Source organism: Delphinus delphis, chromosome 4, assembly GCF_949987515.2.
Source record: "Delphinus delphis chromosome 4, mDelDel1.2, whole genome shotgun sequence".
In the NCBI taxonomy this organism is placed as follows: Eukaryota; Metazoa; Chordata; class Mammalia; order Artiodactyla; family Delphinidae; genus Delphinus; species Delphinus delphis.
Window position 1 is genome coordinate 58,795,308 of NC_082686.1, and position 20,471 is coordinate 58,815,778.

At 35.9% G+C, this 20,471-nt stretch overlaps 1 protein-coding gene across 1 annotated transcript in view; it reads right to left on the bottom strand.

Moving 5' to 3' along the window:
- ATG3 (autophagy related 3) overlaps positions 1 to 20,428 on the bottom strand; it is a 28,596-nt gene extending 8,168 nt beyond the window's left edge. The window contains exons 1-7 of the mRNA XM_060010630.1: positions 20,054 to 20,428; positions 17,134 to 17,175; positions 13,474 to 13,523; positions 9,503 to 9,573; positions 8,043 to 8,150; positions 2,839 to 2,888; positions 705 to 786 (exon numbers count right to left, since the gene is read on the bottom strand). Coding sequence (XP_059866613.1) covers positions 705 to 786; positions 2,839 to 2,888; positions 8,043 to 8,150; positions 9,503 to 9,573; positions 13,474 to 13,523; positions 17,134 to 17,175; positions 20,054 to 20,125 — 475 coding nt within the window. The 5' untranslated portion in view covers positions 20,126 to 20,428. The remainder of the gene's footprint in view (positions 1 to 704; positions 787 to 2,838; positions 2,889 to 8,042; positions 8,151 to 9,502; positions 9,574 to 13,473; positions 13,524 to 17,133; positions 17,176 to 20,053) is intronic.
- Between the last annotated feature and the right edge of the window lie 43 nt (positions 20,429 to 20,471).

The following is a 20,471-nucleotide window of genomic DNA, read 5'->3' on the forward strand; positions in this document are numbered from 1 at the left end:
CATGAGCCATGGCCGCTGAGCCTGCGCATCCGGAGACTGTGCTCCGCAACGGGAGAGGCCACAACAGTGAGAGGCCCATGTAATGCAAAAAAAAAAAAAAATCAAGGGAGGAAAAAAAAGAGGAGGAAATGGTTAACAGAATCAAAGCTGTATACTTTTAGACCCGTATTACCGTGTTATGTTAGTACAGTGGGTTTCAATCTCTTGTAACAATGATTCACTAATGCAGTGAGTCTCAGCTAGCAATCCTAGGAAGGCACTTCAGATTTTCAGGGAGCAGTGGAGGGATTCCATGTAGTTCAAAAGGCCCCATTAAGAATCACTATCATAAGGTTTTAGTAGTAAGATGTTATCAAAAAGGAAAAAGAAAATACTAAATGCCAGAACAAATTTTGTTCTGTTCTGAAAGAATTTAAGAATTAGCTTAAGAATCTGTGTCTTACGGCTGTACCCAGCATTAAAGATTTATGATCAGTACTGATCTCAGCAGAAATAATGCTATCACAGCTATGCTCTGGGTGAAGTAGAAGAGTCTAAGACCAAGATAAGTTCTGTGCTGATTAAATTTAAACTAAACAAATCCTCTCTAGGCTGTTAAATGTTAAATTTAGAACTCAATGGAGTAGAATTCTTAACTCACATCAATTACACCAATTCTAAAAGCAATATTCTATTGTGAGTAAAGCAAATCCAGAACACAATACCTTCCATATCTGCAGCTTCTCCTTCATCTTCCTCTTCCTCCTCCTCACATAATGCTGAGCAATCCTGGAGTTTTATACTGTCCTTTGAAATTGATTATATTTAAAGTCACTTAAATACGTTCATTAGTTCAAATACTGAGCACCCACATGCCGGCAGTGCTAACTAACCACTGTAAAAATAAGAGTGATAAGATAGTTCTTATGCTCAAGAAACTCCTCCATCAGATGACAAACCCATAAGCCAATCTTTAAGAGTGATGTGCTAAGTGCTGTGACTGAAAAATATAAAAGTATCATAGAAGCACCAAGTCATCTAAAAAAGTTGCCAGCTGCACTTCCAACAAAACAATACTTCTAGTTAAGCAATTCATTAGTATTAGAAAACCAATTCAAAGTTAACTTGCATACTTAAAGGAGAAAAAGCTATATATCTATAAATCACAATACATTTATAAGTTAAATTTATTATTATAAATATCATATTCTCTAATTTGTTAACATTCCTGACTGAATTAAGCAATTACAGTTACTAGAACACATAAGATTTCAGTTCTTAACTACATTTGCACTAGAATGAAATAATGCTAATCAAAGCCAAGCCTAACATACAATTATCATTTTCACGGAATTAATATTCTAAAAATCTGAAGTCAATGTAGTAGGTAAAAAAATTGGACATTTAGTTTCACCTAATTTATAATTTTACTCTGGATAGCAAGTATTCTAAGCACTAAATTATAAATAATCATGTAAATTCTATATTAAACAGGAAGTGACAGGGAAGATATATTCTAGTTGTAAATTAATTCTAAATATTCAACCTTTACTAGGACATAAGAATGTTAAGTGGGATACAAAGTACCATATTAACCATTATTGCATTTATTAAAAATTCTTAAAAGAATTACCATAAACCTATCAAATAATGCTATCCACACTCCTCTGCCGTTTATCATTCCCAAAGTCTGAAGCATACATACTAATGGCTGGAGTAAACAGGAGCTTCTGAAGCAGCAAAGCCATTTATGTAATTTTTCCTTTATCATTCAAATTCTCCAAAAAGTAAAACTTCAAAAGGATGAATTCTCAGGCTGAACTGAACCTTAAATCCCTAGCAAGCATAAAATTGTACACAGGGAAAAAAAGTATTGTTTTGGTTTCTAACACCTTCTGTTAAGCCCCAGGTAACAAATCCCAAAAGATCCAAATGACAAAAACACATAAAGAAAACTATCTTAAACTAGGAACTGTTGTAGTTGAATGTTTCATAAGGACAAAAGGAACACAATTATTCTGTCCAAATATTCTATCTTCTAAGAGATTTGACTGTGAACAAAATAGTTAAGAAAAGATAAGGGTGAAGGCATTTCGTATTTTTTTCTATATTATTTCAAACAACTATATCAAAAATATGAAGACAACTGTAATCATTCTTTCTCTAGAAATGGAAAAGCTAATGTAATACAGATAGTCTAAATTAACTGAAAACTTTCAAGCAGAAAATTTCTACCCAATTATATATTTTTACCCTTCCTTCAAATAAACTGTACAATGAAACCCATTTAGCTTCCACTCATCCAAAATGTCATGATTTTGGATGACATAAACTAAAGTTTCCTTTAAATTTTCAAAAAAATAAAATAAAACAAAAAAACAAGAATCCTTCAAATTAGCAGTAAATTAAGAAACTACAGAAGAAATGAGTAAATTACTTAATGTTTAAACTACAAATTTAAACACGATACCATCAGCAGCTACTGATCAGCAAGTAAATAAATCCCCTCAAAACCTCCACTTGAAGATCATTTTGTACTTATACTTAAAAAGCCGTTTCTTTTAAAATGGTCTAGAAATCTTCCCAATTAGTAAAAAAATTTGTAGATTTTAACCAGTTACAATCTCAAAAAATGTTCTTAACCATTTGACAGATTAAAGAAAAGAGAAGCACTAGGAAACAGCAGTGTTTTGGTATGTTGATGTAGAAAAATGAGAGGGAATAAAATAGCTGGAATTTAAAAGAGCTTGATAATAAATAATTAGAGTTTGCATAAAAATGATATGAATAATCTCAAAATAAATATACATGCAAATAACTAGGTCACTGAATTTAGAAACATAAGTAAACAACCAGTACCTTGCTTTCCAGTGTAATCTCCTTAACTGCTTCGGTTATTCCTGCAATACCTGTTTAAAATTCAGCAGAATATAACTAAAATTAAGTTGTAAACATCCTCCATTTACCTGATTTAAGAAATATAAAAATACTTATTACCTAAATTCTCAAAGTTCTCTGAAACGAGGAGGCAATGTTAGCAGCACTTTCACAAATGAACTCTAATAGGAATAAATAATCCCAAAGGGTCCTTTCATATTAAAAATAAAATTAAAAATTTTAAATACCAATTTAATATTTTACCATAAATTATCCTACTCTATCATTCCTCATTTACTATTCTTCACTTATTTACTTTCCTTGTGTGAGTCTATCTAAATAAATATTCATCCTCATAAAATGAACAGATTAAGAGATTACAAGAATCATACAGGGTTGGTCAAAAGGTTCATTCGGTGTTTTCCGTAAGATGGCTCTAATAGCATTTAGTTATCTAACTTCATTCCAAACAATTTTTTTAGATTGTACGTGACAGCTGTCATATCAGCATGCATTTAAAAAAAAAACATCAAAATTGGTGAATTTTTGTGTAGCCATTTTACTGTTGAGGATGGAAGAAAAACAACATTTTCGGCATATTATGCTTTATTATTTCAAGAAAGGTAAAAACATAACAGAAATGCAAAAAAATGATTTGTGTAGTGTATGGAGAAGGTGCTGTGACTGATCGAACATGTCAAAAGTGGTTTGTGAAGTTTCGTGCTGGAGATTTCTCTCTGGACAATGCTCCACAGTCAGGTAGACCAGTTGAGGTTGATACTGATCAATTTGAGACATTAATTAAGAACAATCAACGTTACACCACATGGGAGATAGCCAACATACGCAAAATATCCAAATCAAGCGTTGAAAATCATTTGCACCAGCTTGGTTATGTTAATCACTTTGATGTTTGGGTTCCACATAAGATAAGCAGAAAAAACCTTTTTTTTTTTTTTTTTTTTGGCTGCATTGGGTCTTTGTTGCTGTGTGCAGGCTTTTTTTTTTCTCTAGTTGCGGCGAGCAGAGGCTACTCTTTCTTGCAGTGTGCGGGCTTCTCACTGTGTTGGCTTCTCTTGTTGTGGAGCATGGGCTCTAGGTGCACTGGCTTCAGTAGTTGCAGCATGGGGGCCCTAGAGCACACGGGTTTCAAATTCGTGGCACGTAGGCTCTGGAGTGCAGGCTCCGTAGTTGCGGCGCACAGGCTTAGTTGCTCCACGTCATGTGGGATCTTCCTGGACCAGGGATCGAACCCAAGTCCCCTGCAATGGTAGGTGGATTCTTAACCACTGCGAAGTCCCTGGAAAAAACCTTCTTGACTGTATTTCCGCATGCGATTCTGTACTGAAACATAATGAAAATGTTCCATTTTTAAAACAAGCAGTGACGGGCAGTGAAAAGTGGATACTGTACAATAACGTGGAATGGCAAAGACTGTGGGGCAAGCAAAATGAACCGCCACCAACCACACCAAAAGCTGGTCTTCATCCAAAGAAGGTGATGTTGTGTATATAGTGGGATTGGAAGGGAGTCCTCTATTATGAGCGCCTTCTGGAAAACCAAACGATTAATTCCAACAAGTAATGCTCCCAATTAGACGAACTGAAAGCAGCACTCAGTGAAAAGCGTCCAGAATTAGTCAACAGAAAACACATAATCTTCCATCAGGATAATACAAGACCACATGTTTCTTTGATGATCAGGCAAACACTGTCACAGCTTGGCTGGGAAGTTCTGATTCATCTGCCATATTCACCAGACATTGCACCTTCGAATTTCCAATGATTTCAGTCTTTACAAAATTCTCTTAATGGAAAAAATTTAAATTCCCTGGAAGACTGTAAAAGGCACCTGGAACAGTTCTTTGCTCAAAAAGATATAAAGTTTTGAGCTTCCCTGGTGGCGCCGTGGTTGGGAGTCCGCCTGCCGATGCGGGGGACATGGGTTCGTGCCCCGGTCCGGGAGGATCCCACATGCCACGGAGCGGCTGCGCCCGTGAGCCATGGCTGCTGAGCCTGTGCGTCCGGAGCCTGTGCTCTGCAGCCTGAGAGGCCACAACGGTGAGAGGCCCGCGTACCGCAAAAAAAAAAAAAGATATAAAGTTTTGGGAAGATGAAATTATGAAGTTGCCTGAAAAATGGCAGAAGGTAGTGGAACAGAAAGGTGAATACGTTGTTCAGGAAAGTTCTTGGTGAAAATGAAAAAGGTGTCTTTTATTTTTATTTAAAAACCGAATGCTCTTTTTGGCCAACCCAGTATTTATATTTAAACCTGCACTGAAATTTTTTCAACAAGATACTGGTTATACTAAATATGCTATTTAGGGGCTTCCCTTGTGGCGCAGTGGCTAAGAATCTGCTTGCCAATGCAGGGGATACGGGTTCGAGCCCTGGTCCGGGAAAATCCCACATGCCGCGGAGCAACTAAGCCTGTGAGCCACAACTACTGAGCCCACATGCCACAACTATTGAAGCCTGCGTGCCTAGAGCCCCTGCTGTGCAACGAGAGCAGCCACCGCAATGAGAAGCCCATGCACTGCAACAAAGAGTAGCCCCTGCTTGCCGTAACTAGAGAAAGCCCACGTGCAGCAACAAAGACCCAACACAGCCAAAAATAAAATAAATAAAATAAATTAATTTTTAAAAATTTAAAAAATATATGCTATTTGCTTCAGAAATCCTGGACATTCAGAGGTAGTAATATCATATCAGATTTATATAGGACTTTTTATTTTACTGTTTCTATATCTTATATAATCCTTACAAACACTATTGTGTAAGGTAATGATTTCTCCCTATAAAGAAATGAAGTCTCCAGAAAAAGAAAGTAATTTGCATGAATCTCACAGACAGTTACATGAATAATCTGGGACTCAACCCATACCTTTTTGGTTCAATGCTCTGTCCAGTGCACCTCATTAAGCAACTACCTTGGAACCTACTTATCTCAATGAAAGGGACATTAAGCAGATGGCAGCATCATAAGTCAGTTAAACAATATTTCTAATTCAAAATACCCATCAGTGTTCTCAATTAAATAGTTCAACAAGGATGGGAAATATTAAAGAAAAAAAACCCCTAAATACAAAATATGCTTTGCTCCCTTGTTAATCTTCTAAAGCTTTGATATATCTGTTCAATATATCCAAACCAAAGAATGACTCATTTTCACAAATGGAAAATGTCACAATCCACAGCTCTAGCATAAAACTTTTACTTCACAGTAGTTTTTCTAGAAATTATTTTATGATAGGTATGATTATTTTATAACAGTAAAGCCTAAATATTAACGTAATAAATTGCTATTACAAAACAATTCACTGAATCTACTACATAGAAACAAAAGAAAATAAATCTCTTCAATCTGTTTAAATATAATGTAGTAGTACCCCATTAAACCAGACTCTCCTAAAAGTAGGACATCCTGGCAAAGAAAAAGACAGCTCAAATGATTCTAATGAAGGTAATACTCTATAAGGCTGTGATGGTTAATTTCATATGTCAACTCAACTTGGGTAGGTTATTGTGTCCCATAGTTTGATCAAACAGCAGTCTAGATGTTGCTGTGAAGGTATTTTTTAGATGTGCTTAACATTTAAATCAGTATACTTAGAGTAAAGCAGATTACCCTCCATGATGTGGGTGAGCCTCATTCAATCAGTCGAAGGCCTTAAGAGAAAAAGACTGAGTGCTCAAGAAGAAGAATTAATTCTGCCTCCAGACTGCCTTTGGCTCCAGCTGCAGCAATCAACTGTTCCCTGAGTCTTCAGGCTGCTGGCCAGCCTGACCTGTACATTTCAGAACTGTTGGCTTCCACAATCACATATGCCAATTCCTCAAAACAAACCTGTCTGTATTTATATCCATGGTTTCTCTGGAGAATCATGACTAACACAAGGGCTAACAGAAATAAAAGAAACCTGAGAGAAGAAAAGCAGTAATGAAGCAAAGGGAACTGAGGTGAATAAAGAACCAGGCACCTAGCCTCATGAGTCAGCTGGAAGCACTGCTTTAAGCCAATCAGAATATAGTTTAAACCTAAAATTCTAAGGGTATCTCTCATAAACATTACTTAGAATTTATGTACACCACATCAAATGAAGTATAATACTATGTTGCTTTCTATGTAAGAAAATGATGCTACTTGTCTTCTGTCAACATGGCAAACATTTCTTTAGTTGTAGAATTTCTGTAATAGATTTCTGTCAATCCAATCATTCCGGCACCTGCTTATCTCTGTGATGAATGCCTCTGTAAATATGTACCTGGATTTTGGGGTAGGGGTTATGGAATAAAATACAACTAGACAACTTGAGAAACTCACTAACTTGATATCAGAAATACAGTGCTATAACCAATGGCTCTATTCAGTCAACAGGCAATTTCCTACAGATGTGCTACTCATATTTCCCAGTCATGTGAAGACTAAAGCAGAGCAGCTAAAAGATTCTGGAAAGATCCAGGGGAAAAAAGAAAAAGAAAATGTCCAACAGCACTACTCAGTGGAGAAGAGAGGATGATTTTTGAAATTATTTTAAGAAGTTGTTTAATCTATTTTCTCTAGGCCTTGACATGACAACATTCAACTCATTAAGGAACAAAAGAGCTTCAAATCAAGGAGCTCAATTCCTAAATCTGTTTCTATATCATCATAAGGAAATGATGGCAGTATCCTTTACTCAGAGAAGAGGAGAAACAGACTTAATGAGGTACTTTTTCCTGTGCAGATTATTTAGCCCTCTGACTACTGCAGTGAGTATCAACTGAGAGTAGCAATTTTGCCCCTCGCAGAATACCTGGCAATGTCTAGAGGCTTTTCTGGTTGTCATAACTGGGAGGATGTGACAGGCATCTAGTGGGTAGAGCCCAGAGATACTGCTAAACATTCTGCAATGCACAGAAAATGCTATGACAAAGAACTATCCTGCCCAAAATGTTTATAGTACTAAGACTGGGAAACCCTGCTCTACCACTACATTTGATATACCTCCTATTCTCTAGGAGTTAGAGGGAGAAAACTTGTTTTTAGTATCCTAGATTTAAACTCAGAACGTATTTTCTTTATTAAAACTAAGTCATAATATGCCTTTATGTAGCCTTTTTTTAAAAATGAAGGCTGTTATAAAAGATTGTAAAGGAGTTTAAAACAATTTAAACTAAATACATGCCATTCTAATCTCCTCTTACCTGTATTATGATAAGTATCTACCCATCCCCCATCACCATCATCTTCTTCAATGATAGCTTCCAATTCATCTGAATATTCCATCTGTTTGCACCGCTTGTAGCATGGCACTGTAAAAAAAATGGCAAAAACAGTTACTAGGACATAATCTGCTTCCTATAAATCCATTAAAAAAAGAAACTTTATTCCATAAAATATATTTCTGCCACCAAAATATTAGGTAAATATTATATTTTACTTCTAATAGGAGTACTTAATTTAAGAGTTACATTCAACCCACAAAATTATTTGACCACACTTATCTTTCCCTAAATAGCTTTGTTAGAAGACAAATACAAAGGCTCTACTGGGAGTGTTCTATATATTCTCTACCCTGATGGTCTGTGAAGATCAACAAAGCTGAAGTCAGAGATGACATCGTTCAACCTCAGGCTAATGAATAATATACTATTTTAACAGCTTTACTCTCAGGACATGGAGGCACCACCTGTCACACTCGGAGGCGGTAGAGGTGACCTCTGGTTTGCAATCCTAAAATAACTTTCAACATGTATTTCATAATTCATATTTAAGCTCCAGCTATTCATAATGGATAAACCAGTTAAAGTTCACTAACCTGCTAAACTTTACTCTCTTATACAAATTGGTGCCAAGTTTTTCATATAGCAAATGTATCGAATAACAGGTATTATAATTCATATAAGCCTAAAATTGAAAAATTATAAGGTAACAACATTACGACATGGGGTCAACAAAATGCTATTAATCTCCTGATTTTTTTTTAAAACAAGCAAGATATAAATGACCAATCCTATCAAAACATATACTGTAGGAAATAAAAAACTGATGTTTTGTACATGTTTTCCCTTTCCTATAATGAGCAAATTAGAATAGAAATCAATGTATTGTTATGTGATTAGATAGGGACTGTAACAACGTTTTGATGTTGTTTTCAAATTAGCTTCATAAATAACTTCATTAACTTCATAAATACCTGTTTCAGAAACATTTTTGTGCCTATAGGCAATCTTTCAATGACACAACGGACAATAAAACCTCTAGCTTTGAGATTTTAGATATCAAAGATAGTATAAGTTATACTTTCCATGAAAAATTTAAGTCTAAAGATGATTAAAATAGCTAAAAAGATTATGATTATGAAGTCTGCTTAAAAAGCTCAATGAGAAAAAAGTCCATCTTGCTTAAAGCTCTTTTCCTTCATATCTTAAAACTAGACTTTTTTGGCAAAAAGAAATAACAAAAAGGAAGGAGATAAAATCAAGTATGGAAAAAATACTCTACCCATAGAAAATCCAGAGTTTCATTAAATTTCCAAATTTCTGTATGAGGGAAGCTGCAAGTACCGCTTTAAGCATGAATTAAGATCAGCAAGTGCTAAGGTTTTTTAAAAAATGTTAACTCTTTGCGCAAAATTAACTAATACATACAACATAATTCTTACCATTTTTGGTGACCAAAAATTGTTTGCCTGATGGTAGGTAAGCCTTCACTTTCAATTCCTCTCCTGTAGCCCTTTAAAAAGAGTGAAAAGCACCAAAATACAAAAAATATTTTAAAAGACAAAGACAGAAGGTATCACATGTTAATCTCAACACTACACAATCCACACCCCTGAGAAAATTATTTTAGGATTGGTTTGGGAAGGATGCCATAAGTGACATACGTCACGGCAATGAAGAGCACAGCAATATTTATTGTAAGTGAAATGTACCAAGAGATGCAGACAGACCAAAAGAATTTGGATTAAATATTAGACAAAAAGGTAGAATAATACAGAACTATATTATGCAACTATTGTGTTTGCCTCTAACCAAATATAATCTCATTCAGATTTTTAATCTTAAAGTACTGCTCATCTGAAGACCAAGAAGAGGCAGAAAAATAGCTCCATGACATTACATAACAAAGTAGGTGGTTCACAAGATCCACATTCCTACCACTGTATTAAAATTGGAACTAAGAGATAAAAGATGCTTTGAATCACAAGATGATAATGTTGAGAATAATGGTTGTAACAAACAAAAAATCCTTTTATTGAGTGCATATTAAGTATAGGACCTAGAACTCTAACATGCAGTATTTTTATATAATCCGCAGATATCTAAATACTGAGTAATATTTATACTCCCATTTTATAAGTAAACAAAAGCTTAAAGAAGTCGGGTTGCCCACAGTCACAAAACCAGAAGGTAGAGGAGCCAGGATGGAGCCAAGTGACTCTAGGGCTCCTGCTCTTGAACACTGCTCCCTCTGTGGGTCAGAGCCAGCTATTTGATTTTGGGGGGGCTACTGTGGAATATCTCACTCAGAAATTTGTTCAAACATTCTTCTGTGGGTCACCTAGGGGAATTGGTCAGAGCTAGAGTGGCATGTGGTATCTGTCAAAAATATAAATGAGCATAAATTTTGAGTTCTGCTGCCGTCTTAAGCTTCAGTCTAAAGTTCAAACCATAGATTTGAGCATAAGATAAAGCCAGGAAATGTCCTAAAACCATCTGGCAGGCTTCTAGTATCTTTAGACCATTTCCAAGTGTCAAATTCAACAACATCATGGTAATGCCTGAAGTTCTGTGGGAAGATGATATAATACAGTCACGATGGCACCTGTAAACATGAACATATAGCATAGAAATGGTCTGCTTCTAGCACTGATTTAAAATGAATTGCTCCTTTGGTCCCAACAATTTAGCCGAAGTACAGACATTGGAGTGTGATATAATTGAGTTCTAAGTTACAATAAAATTATTTAAACCATCACAATTTATGAAATGGAACTATAAACTACTACCTGCTAAAAGAAGATCCTGTCTATATATACCAACCCCTATAACAGTACTATAGATTATACAACTAAACTAACTAGACAACTACGGGCTTCAACAAAGAAATCTGAATAAAGAAAATGTATATCTATCACACGTGTATTGAAGAAAATCCTTTAGTTCTTTTTCCATAGAATGACTATTACCTTAAATTTTATATATCTATATGACTTGAAATATACAAATATATTGTAGACCACAACATAGCTAAATATAGTTTTAACAATTTAGGGAGGAAAAAAGTCTAAAATCAGAACGCTTCTATAATATGAACATAATTTAAAATATGGAACAGAAATACACATAGGAAAGACAAGGACATAAAAATAAATGAACCTGACATTTCGGCCTTCCTTGGTACATAAAAAACAATGTTCTACAAGATAAAGAGCAATTGATCAAAAGCAGTAAGAACTATTCTGGATACGTGTTAAGCATAAAAATTAAGGGTACGTTGGGCATTGGCCAAAGGCTCGGTGACACAAATGCAGTTTCTCTTTGACTTTTTGAAATATTGAAAACAGTCCAGGAACCCACTTTATTATTTTACAGATCCCAAAAGGCCCACGGTCCCCAAATAGGGGACAGACAGAATCATGAAACTCACAGAGGGGCAAGGACTTGTTAAAAAAAAAAAATTAAGGGTAATAGAAGAGGCCACAGATGAAAGAGAATTCTAACTGTGATTTTAAATAGTTTAATTATTTAAGCTCTTTAGATATTAAGGAAAACATTATCAATTAGAATCTTGTTAATTCTAGAACCCCTGCTCCCAAATCAAAACTCTACCTTTCAACTACAATTGAAAAAGTGTCACTGAGGGAAAAAAAAGGATGTAACAAGTTGAACCACTCATATACAAACAAGATGATAATTCCAAACAATTCTAGCCTAATTAAAATAGTCTGCCAGTATTGGGATCAATTTTGCAGCTACTGCCAGATGCTTTTATCGTAAGTATTCAAAGTAATGAAACTGAAGTTGTTTTAAAACATTCTGTTATTATTCAGATATTTAAAAAACACATTACAAGAACTGCTAGTTGCTTAAATTACTTTATAATTAAAAGAAAAGTTAATGAGGAAAATAAAAATTTGAAAAGTCTGTTACAAGTAGATTTCCAATTAAGACCTTATTTGGTATCATGAATCTCTCAACTTTTGAGCTCATTCCTAAAAAGGGGAGAAACTTTTGAACCTTAAAGAAGGTCTTATGGTAAAGAACCATAAGATTCTGCAAAATTCTGCAGTTATTAATGTCATAAAAAAATTCAGGGCTTCCCTGGTGGCGCAGTGGTTGAGAGTCCGCCTGCCGATGCAGGGGACACAGGTTCGTGCCCCGGTCCGGGAAGGTCCCACATGCCACGGAGCAGCTAGGCCCGTGAGCCATGGCCACTGAGCCTGTGCGTCCGGAGCCTGTGCTCCGCAACGGGAGAGGCCACAACAGTGAGAGGCCCACGTACCACAAAAAAAAAAAAAATCAATACATTTGAATTTGAAAAATAAGCTAATCAGGTTCCTTAAAAAACTAAAAATACAACTACCATATGACCCAGCAATCCCACTACTGGACATATATCCTGAGAAAACCATAATTCAAAAAGAGTCATGTATCACAATGTTCACTGCAGCTCTATTTACAATAGCCCGGAGATGGAAACAACCTAAGTGTCCATCATCGGATGAATGGATAAAGAAGATGTGGCACATATATACCATGGAATATTACTCAGCCATAAAAAGAAATGAAATTGAGCTATTTGTAGTGAGGTAGATGGACCTAGAGTCTGTCATACAGAGTGAAGTCAGTCAGAAAGAGAAAAACAAATACCATATGCTAACACATATATATGGAATCTAAAAAAAAAAAAGGTCCTCATGAACCTAGGGACAGGACAGGAATAAAGATGCAGATGCAGAGAATGGACTTGAGGAAATGGGGAGGGGGAAGGGTAAGCTGGGACGAACTGAGAGAGTAGCACTGACATATATACACTACCAAATGTAAAATAGATAGCCAGTGGGAAGCAGCTGTGTAGCACAGGGAGATCAGCTCGGTGCTTCGTGACCACCTAGAGGGGTGGGATAGGGAGGGTGGGATGGAGATGCAAGAGGGAGGGGATATGGGGATATATGTATACATACAGCTGATTCACTCTGTTACACAGCAGAAACTAACACAACACTGTAAAGCAATTATACTCCAATAAAGATGTTAAATATTACTCTTATGAACAGAAAAAAAAGCTAATCAAAGTTATTAAACTTTTGAAAATTATTTTTTAAAGACCCACCACAAGAACAGACTTAGACACTATAAAGAAACAGAATACTGGTAAAGGAAGTAAGGCATTTATCTCAAAAATCTCCATCTTTCGTGCTAACAGAGCAAAACAAAACAGGCATAATGCTCAGTTTTTCTTCATTTATTTTACTTTAGCAACACTGGAGCACTATTTAATAGAAAAATCTACTAGAGGAGGGTTAAACAGGTCATTCTAATTTTCATGCACTAATCTATTTTGTAAACTGCCAAAATTATGAAGTCACACCTTTTATAAACTTTCTATTCCTCACTCAAGAGTACTTACCATTGCCATGTTGGACAGTGGTGGACTAAGTGATCTCCAGCTGCTACAAACTATTGAAGATTTAGAAGAAATATGAAAAAAGGAAAAAAGAAAAATTGAACATCATTGAATATAAGGTGGCAAAATACCAAAGGAATCATCCTGTATAAACTTGATTCAAAATAATCAATTAAAATGCAAACAGCACCAACTTGCTCTACCAGCCTAAAGATTTATTTTTGAATATTTATTAAAACTACAAAATTTTTAACATCCATGAAAATGTATATTAATTTTGGAAGAAAAAATATTGAGTGCTGTTAATTTTTTTATTCAATTGTAATCACTGGATTTAGATAATGCCAAAAGCATACAGTACCATGAAATGAATAAGGGTAACACAACAGGATTTTAAAATGCCAAACACCACTTTATGGGTGAATGAAATGTAGAGCGATTCTTGCTACTGGTTGAAAAGTCAATGAAGGTCTTTGAAAAAATTACTAAAAAACTACAGGTCTATGATGTAAGAATAGTTTATTACATCACAGTGCACACAGTTTTTCTCCCTCATTTTAAAAAAAAATTAAGTAACATCTTATTTTGAAAGCTTTTTCACAATATTAAAGGAATCATTAATAAAAGTGAGAAATGTACTGCCAAACAATGGGGAAAAAGTTAGAAGCTTTTGGATTGAATCAGAAAACACCAAGACAATTAAAAAATTGAATCCTCTAACACATCTTGGACTTTCTGGGCAGGCTGAACATTGTACAAATTTTTGTTTTTCTTCAGAAATGAAAAACAGACTCAGGAATAAAGAGTTTAATCTTCTGAGAATTTCCATTATACATGAGCATGGACTGATCTTATCGTAAGACAGAAGTCCTGCTTATTCTTGAGAGCAGAAAATGAAAGTCTGTTAAACACAACTGCAGTGTCCCAACTCAAGCTATATGCACACATACGTCCCCAATTACTATTTCACAACAGCTCTAACTTAAAATCATGTATTGTTCATGGGTTTATTATACAGCAAAAAATTATATTATCTTTAACCTTCTAATGTCTTTCTGAGAAAAGTATGTCTATGTATGATATTCTGCTTTAATTTGAGAGAATAAAACTCTATAAAATAAGAGTTCTGACAGTAACTTCTTTTAAGAAGATAGATTAACAAGATAAGATTCAGCAGCATACTCCCAACAGTAACTTTACAAAATGTTTCTGTTCTTTTATTTGAATAATTTCTTTACTACTTAAAGGGATTAGGTAAAGACAAAAACCCAAATGAAATCAACACCCGCTCCCCCAGGTTTTAAGCATTTTGGGTCTTTGCAACCAGATGCTGCATAACTCTACGGCTATTGGGAACTAATTCATCATCACCAAAAAAGTATTAATTTAACAAAGTGCAAGCAAAACAAAGAATTAAAAACTTAAAAATTCTTTAATGATACTGCCTTGAGATCACAAGACTCTAATATTTTATTCCCCAGCACCTCTGCTGGCATCCATCGAAAAAATAACAAAAACACTAGAAGATAAGGAAAAATATAAAAGAACATAGAATTGCTATGCTACTAATGATATTCAGTACATGTGTATATCTGCTCTCATTATCAGTGGCCATTATTATTATTACATGCTTCCTATGTTCAAAAGAAAGATTCAAGTTTCTAAATTCTCAATACTGCTTACAGTAGCTTTCTCTTAGTGATTAAATATTGGATAAGACTGAATAAATTTAACAAGGTAGAATCAATATTAACATTCTGATGAACAACTTTATTCTTCAAGCTATCCTCTATTACTAGTACTCTATTTACTCAAGTCATACACATGTTGTACATTAAAGTATTTTTAGTCAGACAGTACCATATTAGATAATGCCTGTCCTTATTTTTAAACACAATACTTCCACACCTCTCAATGAAAACAAAAAGGTAGTTAGAGGCTGACAGCCAGAAGCCCAGAAACAGTAAGAGAAAACAAATGAACAGATCAACTCAGTACAGATCCAAAGCATTTTGTCTTCTGGTTTTCTTCCTCTAGACTCATTCTAATCTAATTAAATCCCATAATTGCACTCTATCTCAATTCAGCATTATGTGGTTGGTACCCAGCTGAGCTAGTTTTTGCCTTGCATTTGTTTAAAAATGAGGAAATTCATAAATCACTTCATGATACAATTAAGTGTAAGAGTTATTCATTGTAGGATTAGTAGCTGTTTTAAAATGGTTTGCTTAATTCTATTCAATGACCACAGACTTGTATCTCTAAATCCAACTACCTATTTACCAATTAGCCATTTTCACATAGAGGAGATAAAGTCGAAGAGTACAAGAAAAACAGCACACTTTCATCTCTGCTCTTTATTTTAGATACTGAGTTTCAAGAACATTAATGATTAAGCTCAAAATTTAGTTTTATTTGGCATTCAAGGTATTAAACTCATGATGCCTAAGGCAGACTGGGTTCTTTAGAGAATGTCGAGTCAAAATCCCTCATTTTAAAGATGAGGAAACATGAGGCCTGTGCCTAAATTAATTGATTTGCCTAAATCAGAATAGGAGAAATTAGAGAAATGGGTCTAGAAGGCAGGTCTTCTAGGTTTTATCCATACTATTCTGTGTCTTCACTAAACATGAAGACAATTTTAGATAAAATTTTAGATAAAATTTTCAGTTAAGCACACCATCCTTTGAACTTACAAGGATTTGGGACTGAAGAGATTCCATCACAAGTGAAAACTAAAAGATCAGTTAATTCCCTGGCTTGAGGTCTTGGAATTTACAACCAGATCATACAACATGCCTCATTTCAATAAAGTTCCATTGCCATTGACTGGTACTTTTAATGAGAGTTAAAGGTGAAGCTTAAATAAATTATTTACCATTCATTAAGACTAAAAAATAAGTCTGCTGTAACCATAACTATTCATAAAACTGGAGTCCAAAAGGATTTTTAGACCAGAATGTATTTCTCTAAAGACAACAAAATAAACTACCTAAAGGAAAGACAATACTTTTATTATATAGATTTAGTGAACAAGTAAAATGATTCCTCAAAACATAATTCTGTATTAAAAGTATATAAAACACAACTGGCCTATAAAAGAGCCATTTGTTTCAGCATTAAGCAGATTCATCATTGTCTGGTTAGTAGAAAAAGTGAAAGAATGGTGGGAAAAAAAAATCAATGTTAAATATGTAGCAATAAAATATTTAAGCTAAATACTGATAGAAAACTTAATATCCAAGCATTGAGACAAAGTTTCCAAATGGAAAGCCATAAAAACTCATGTTTGGGGTAGAAAGAAGCAAGACAACAAACGCCAGAGCCCACTGCACAGCTCAATATAATACAAATATTAGTGAAGGATAAGTCACTATAGGAATCTTTTCCATTTCCTCTCCCACCCTCATTTCTAAATAAAAAGAAATTACAGAAAAATATGAGAAATGGCAAACTGAGAGGGAAGTTACATTTTCTTTTATGGGAAATAGAAACTGCTATTATTGTAATTACAATTACAAAATTGCTAATATAGTCAACAGGATCTAATTTTACTCAAATCAAGATTAAATTTCAAGATGTTCTCTTATAAAACACAAAAGCCACCCAGTTTTATGTAATTGTAGAAAATAACAGCTTTATACTGATATCTTCAATACTCACCTCTTCTGGGGTGATAACACCTGTTTCCTTAAACTTTGATTCCTATAGAAAGTACAAAGAATAACAGTATTACACTCTCTCTCACTTTCAACTGAAAAATGTTTGTGGGCAACTATGTGCTTGGTACCCATCTAGGGAATGGAGCATGTGCAAAAAAACAATCTGTCACTGGTACCTGACCTCAAGGAATATGTAAGTATAACAGGAAACTGACATGAAAATAATCACAATATAATGTGATCAGTGCTATATTAGAGCAAAGCTCTTTGGAAAAACATTCAAAGATTTATACAGGGGCTTCCTTGGTGGCGCAGTGGTTAAGAGTCCGCCTGCCGATGCAGGGGACACGGGTTTGTGCCCCGGTCCAGGTCCAGGAAGATCCCACATGCCGCGGAGCTGCTGGGCCGGTGAGCCATGGCTGCTCAGCCTGCGCGTCCAGAGCCTGTGCTCCGCACGGGAGAGGCCACAGCAGTGAGAGGCCCGCGTACCGCAAAAAAAAAAAAAGAGATTTATACAAACATTAAACCTCAAAATAATTTTATGAAATGACGAAATATCATTATTTTACAGAACAGAAAAACGTCTTAAAGATGTTTAAACATATTACAATTCAGCCAATGTCTCATTTGAGTAATATTAGAAACCAAATCTAGAAGTCCTAAATCACTTAATACTTTCCCATTATTCTCATCTCCACCAAGATATTATAAAATATTCTCTCCTCTAAAGCAAGGATGCAACTTACCAAATTTTTCTAAAGTTTAAGTTATACATAAGGTTTTGTGGTAGAAATCTACAAAAATGAAGATTCACTTATGAACATTACTGATTCAAAACATACCAAATAACTACTATATGCCAAGCACTATTTAAGGTAATAGGGACATAGAGTGAATAAAATAGACCATACCCCTCCTTGTCCTCATAAGAAGTTTAAACTCTAGTTCAGGGAGAAAAGCCAAATGGTCATCAATATCAAAAAGAAAAATGGGGCAGAGAGGAAACTGGTCAGGGGTGGAGGGAGAGAGATGGTTATTTAAACTAGGATGGTAAGAGAAAAAAGACTACACTGATGGGTGACTATAGAGTAGAGACCTTAAGGAAAGGAACCAGCCACAAGGCTGTCTGGAGGAAGAGCATTTCAGGCAGAGGGAAGAGCAAATGCAAAACCCAAGGCAAGAGAGTGCTTGATGGATTAACACAGAAGGTCAGACTGGCTTTTAAGCAAAAGTGAACAAGGGCTTTTGCTTAAAATCCAGTAGTAGGTGAGAAAGGACCCTCTACCAAACAAGTATAGGCTTGAAGTTCATTGTAAGGACTCTGGCTTTTACTGTACATGTGCCTTCCAAACCATGATTTTTCTTAATTTTTACTCGTTGGGATAAATCATCATCTATTTCCCAGGGATTTAGCTTTTTCTCCTTGCCTTCCCATGTCTAGTAGGAAACTACAAGAATTCACTCTGTAAACCAACAGTTTGCACAGGGAAGATCAAGGCAAGGGTCATTAATTCTGCTTTCTTTATTACTAAAAATACATAAACAAGCTAACACATCCTTTCAGTTTGGTGAACAAGTAGAATGCTTTCTCAATACATAATCCTATAAGTTCAAAATAGCAGTTTTATATTTTATGTGGGAGGTTTTTTTCTCTTGCTCCTCTCTCCCTGAAACTAAAAAGTTTTAATAATTATGTATTATTTAAATGCTGTATGCCTAGTAAATTAGACGTTTCTGATAAGATGACATAATATGCAGAAGAATCATTCGATTCAAATGTCAAAAAAAAATTTTCAAAGTTGACTGAACAATCTTAATTATGATGGGTTTCACAGTAAACAAATGTAAGCGTAGCAAGTGTTGGAGTTCTCATTTATAAACTTTTTTTTTTAACTTGGCCCAACAAGACATCATTTTAAAACCATTCTTAGAAATAAGTATTTAAAAACTGCAGGACTAAGATTTCGCTTTGTCATGGAAAGGGAGCAAAGTAAAATCTTCTTAGAACACCAGAGTAACTTCTTGAATAGACAGGAACAACCATTTCCATGGATATTTCATCCTACACTAAGATTTGTAAAATTTTAATAAAAGCTTAAAGAAAAAAAACACTTAAGCAAGAAATCGCTATTCATTTACTATCATTGCTCGCTTTTCAGAAAGGAAAAATAAAGATACAATAACAAAAAACTTACCATAAAGGGTTATAAAAGAAAAACTCGAATGCAATTCTATTAATTTATCTTTGAAAATAAGAAAGTCAGTCACTGCTGTAATAGCTAATGTGTCACAATTTTTAGTTTAAAAATGCTGTTATTGCCAATGTAAAAAAAAATTATGTATCTAGAAGGGTCAAGCTGCTCCGTATTATCACTGACGTCCAAGATGAACTAGTTTCAGCTATTTTAAAACTTGGGAAAGGGGGTTTTGCCTGTAAACTGGGTTCAACGGTACTGAAATAAATAATGTTGCAAATTTCACCTTGTTCCACTGAAATCTAATAAGCTGCGACCTCATTCACAACTTACTATTTCAAACTCCTAATCACAAGACTTAAAAAAAGTAACATGTCATTTTAGTACCAAACAGATTCATTTCTTTAAGCAAAATCCTTATTTAAAAAGTTCAAAAGACTTCCGAGGTTAGGATTTAATGTTCTAAAACCCACTTAGCCGCGGACTACTCTCCAACCCGATGTACCCAGACGAGCTGAGTTCTGGCGGGTGAAGTACGCACAGAGCGTCGCTCCAAGTTTACCCTAGAGAACAGCTGGATAGGACCGCGGGAGGGGGCTGCACCTTTTCCCGCGTACCACCCTACACCGCTCCCCACCGGACAACACCGTGACTCCCCCGGCGTCCGGTCCTCGGTCCCTGCAGAGCCAAGCGTGAGCCTGACAACCCCCGGCAAGCCCGGCTTACCTTGAGGACCGGGGTCAGGTACTCAGCCACTTCCAGTGCCTTTCCCTTCACCGTGTTAATCACATTCTGCATCCTGGGGCCGGAGTAGCGGCCGGCCCCGCGTCGGAGAGGAAAGGGCAGCCGGGACAGTGGTCGGGAGTCAGAAAATGTCCCCGCTGCCGCCGACTCGCCTCAGCACCGGCCGGCAGCACCCAAGGGGACGGGACGCGACGGGAGGGACGGGACGAGGGGGAGGGGCGGCCGGCGCGGCGCGCAAGGGCAGGGCGCGCGCTCCTCGCGCCCCAGGCAGCGCGCAGCAGGCCAGGCCCAGCTGTCACCTGGCCGCGAGCGAGGGCGGCGGGGCTGCGCTGGAAGAAGAGGGCGCACGCGCACCCCTTGCCCTCTCGGGAGGAGTCTTCTCTGCCAGCCTTCACTCGCG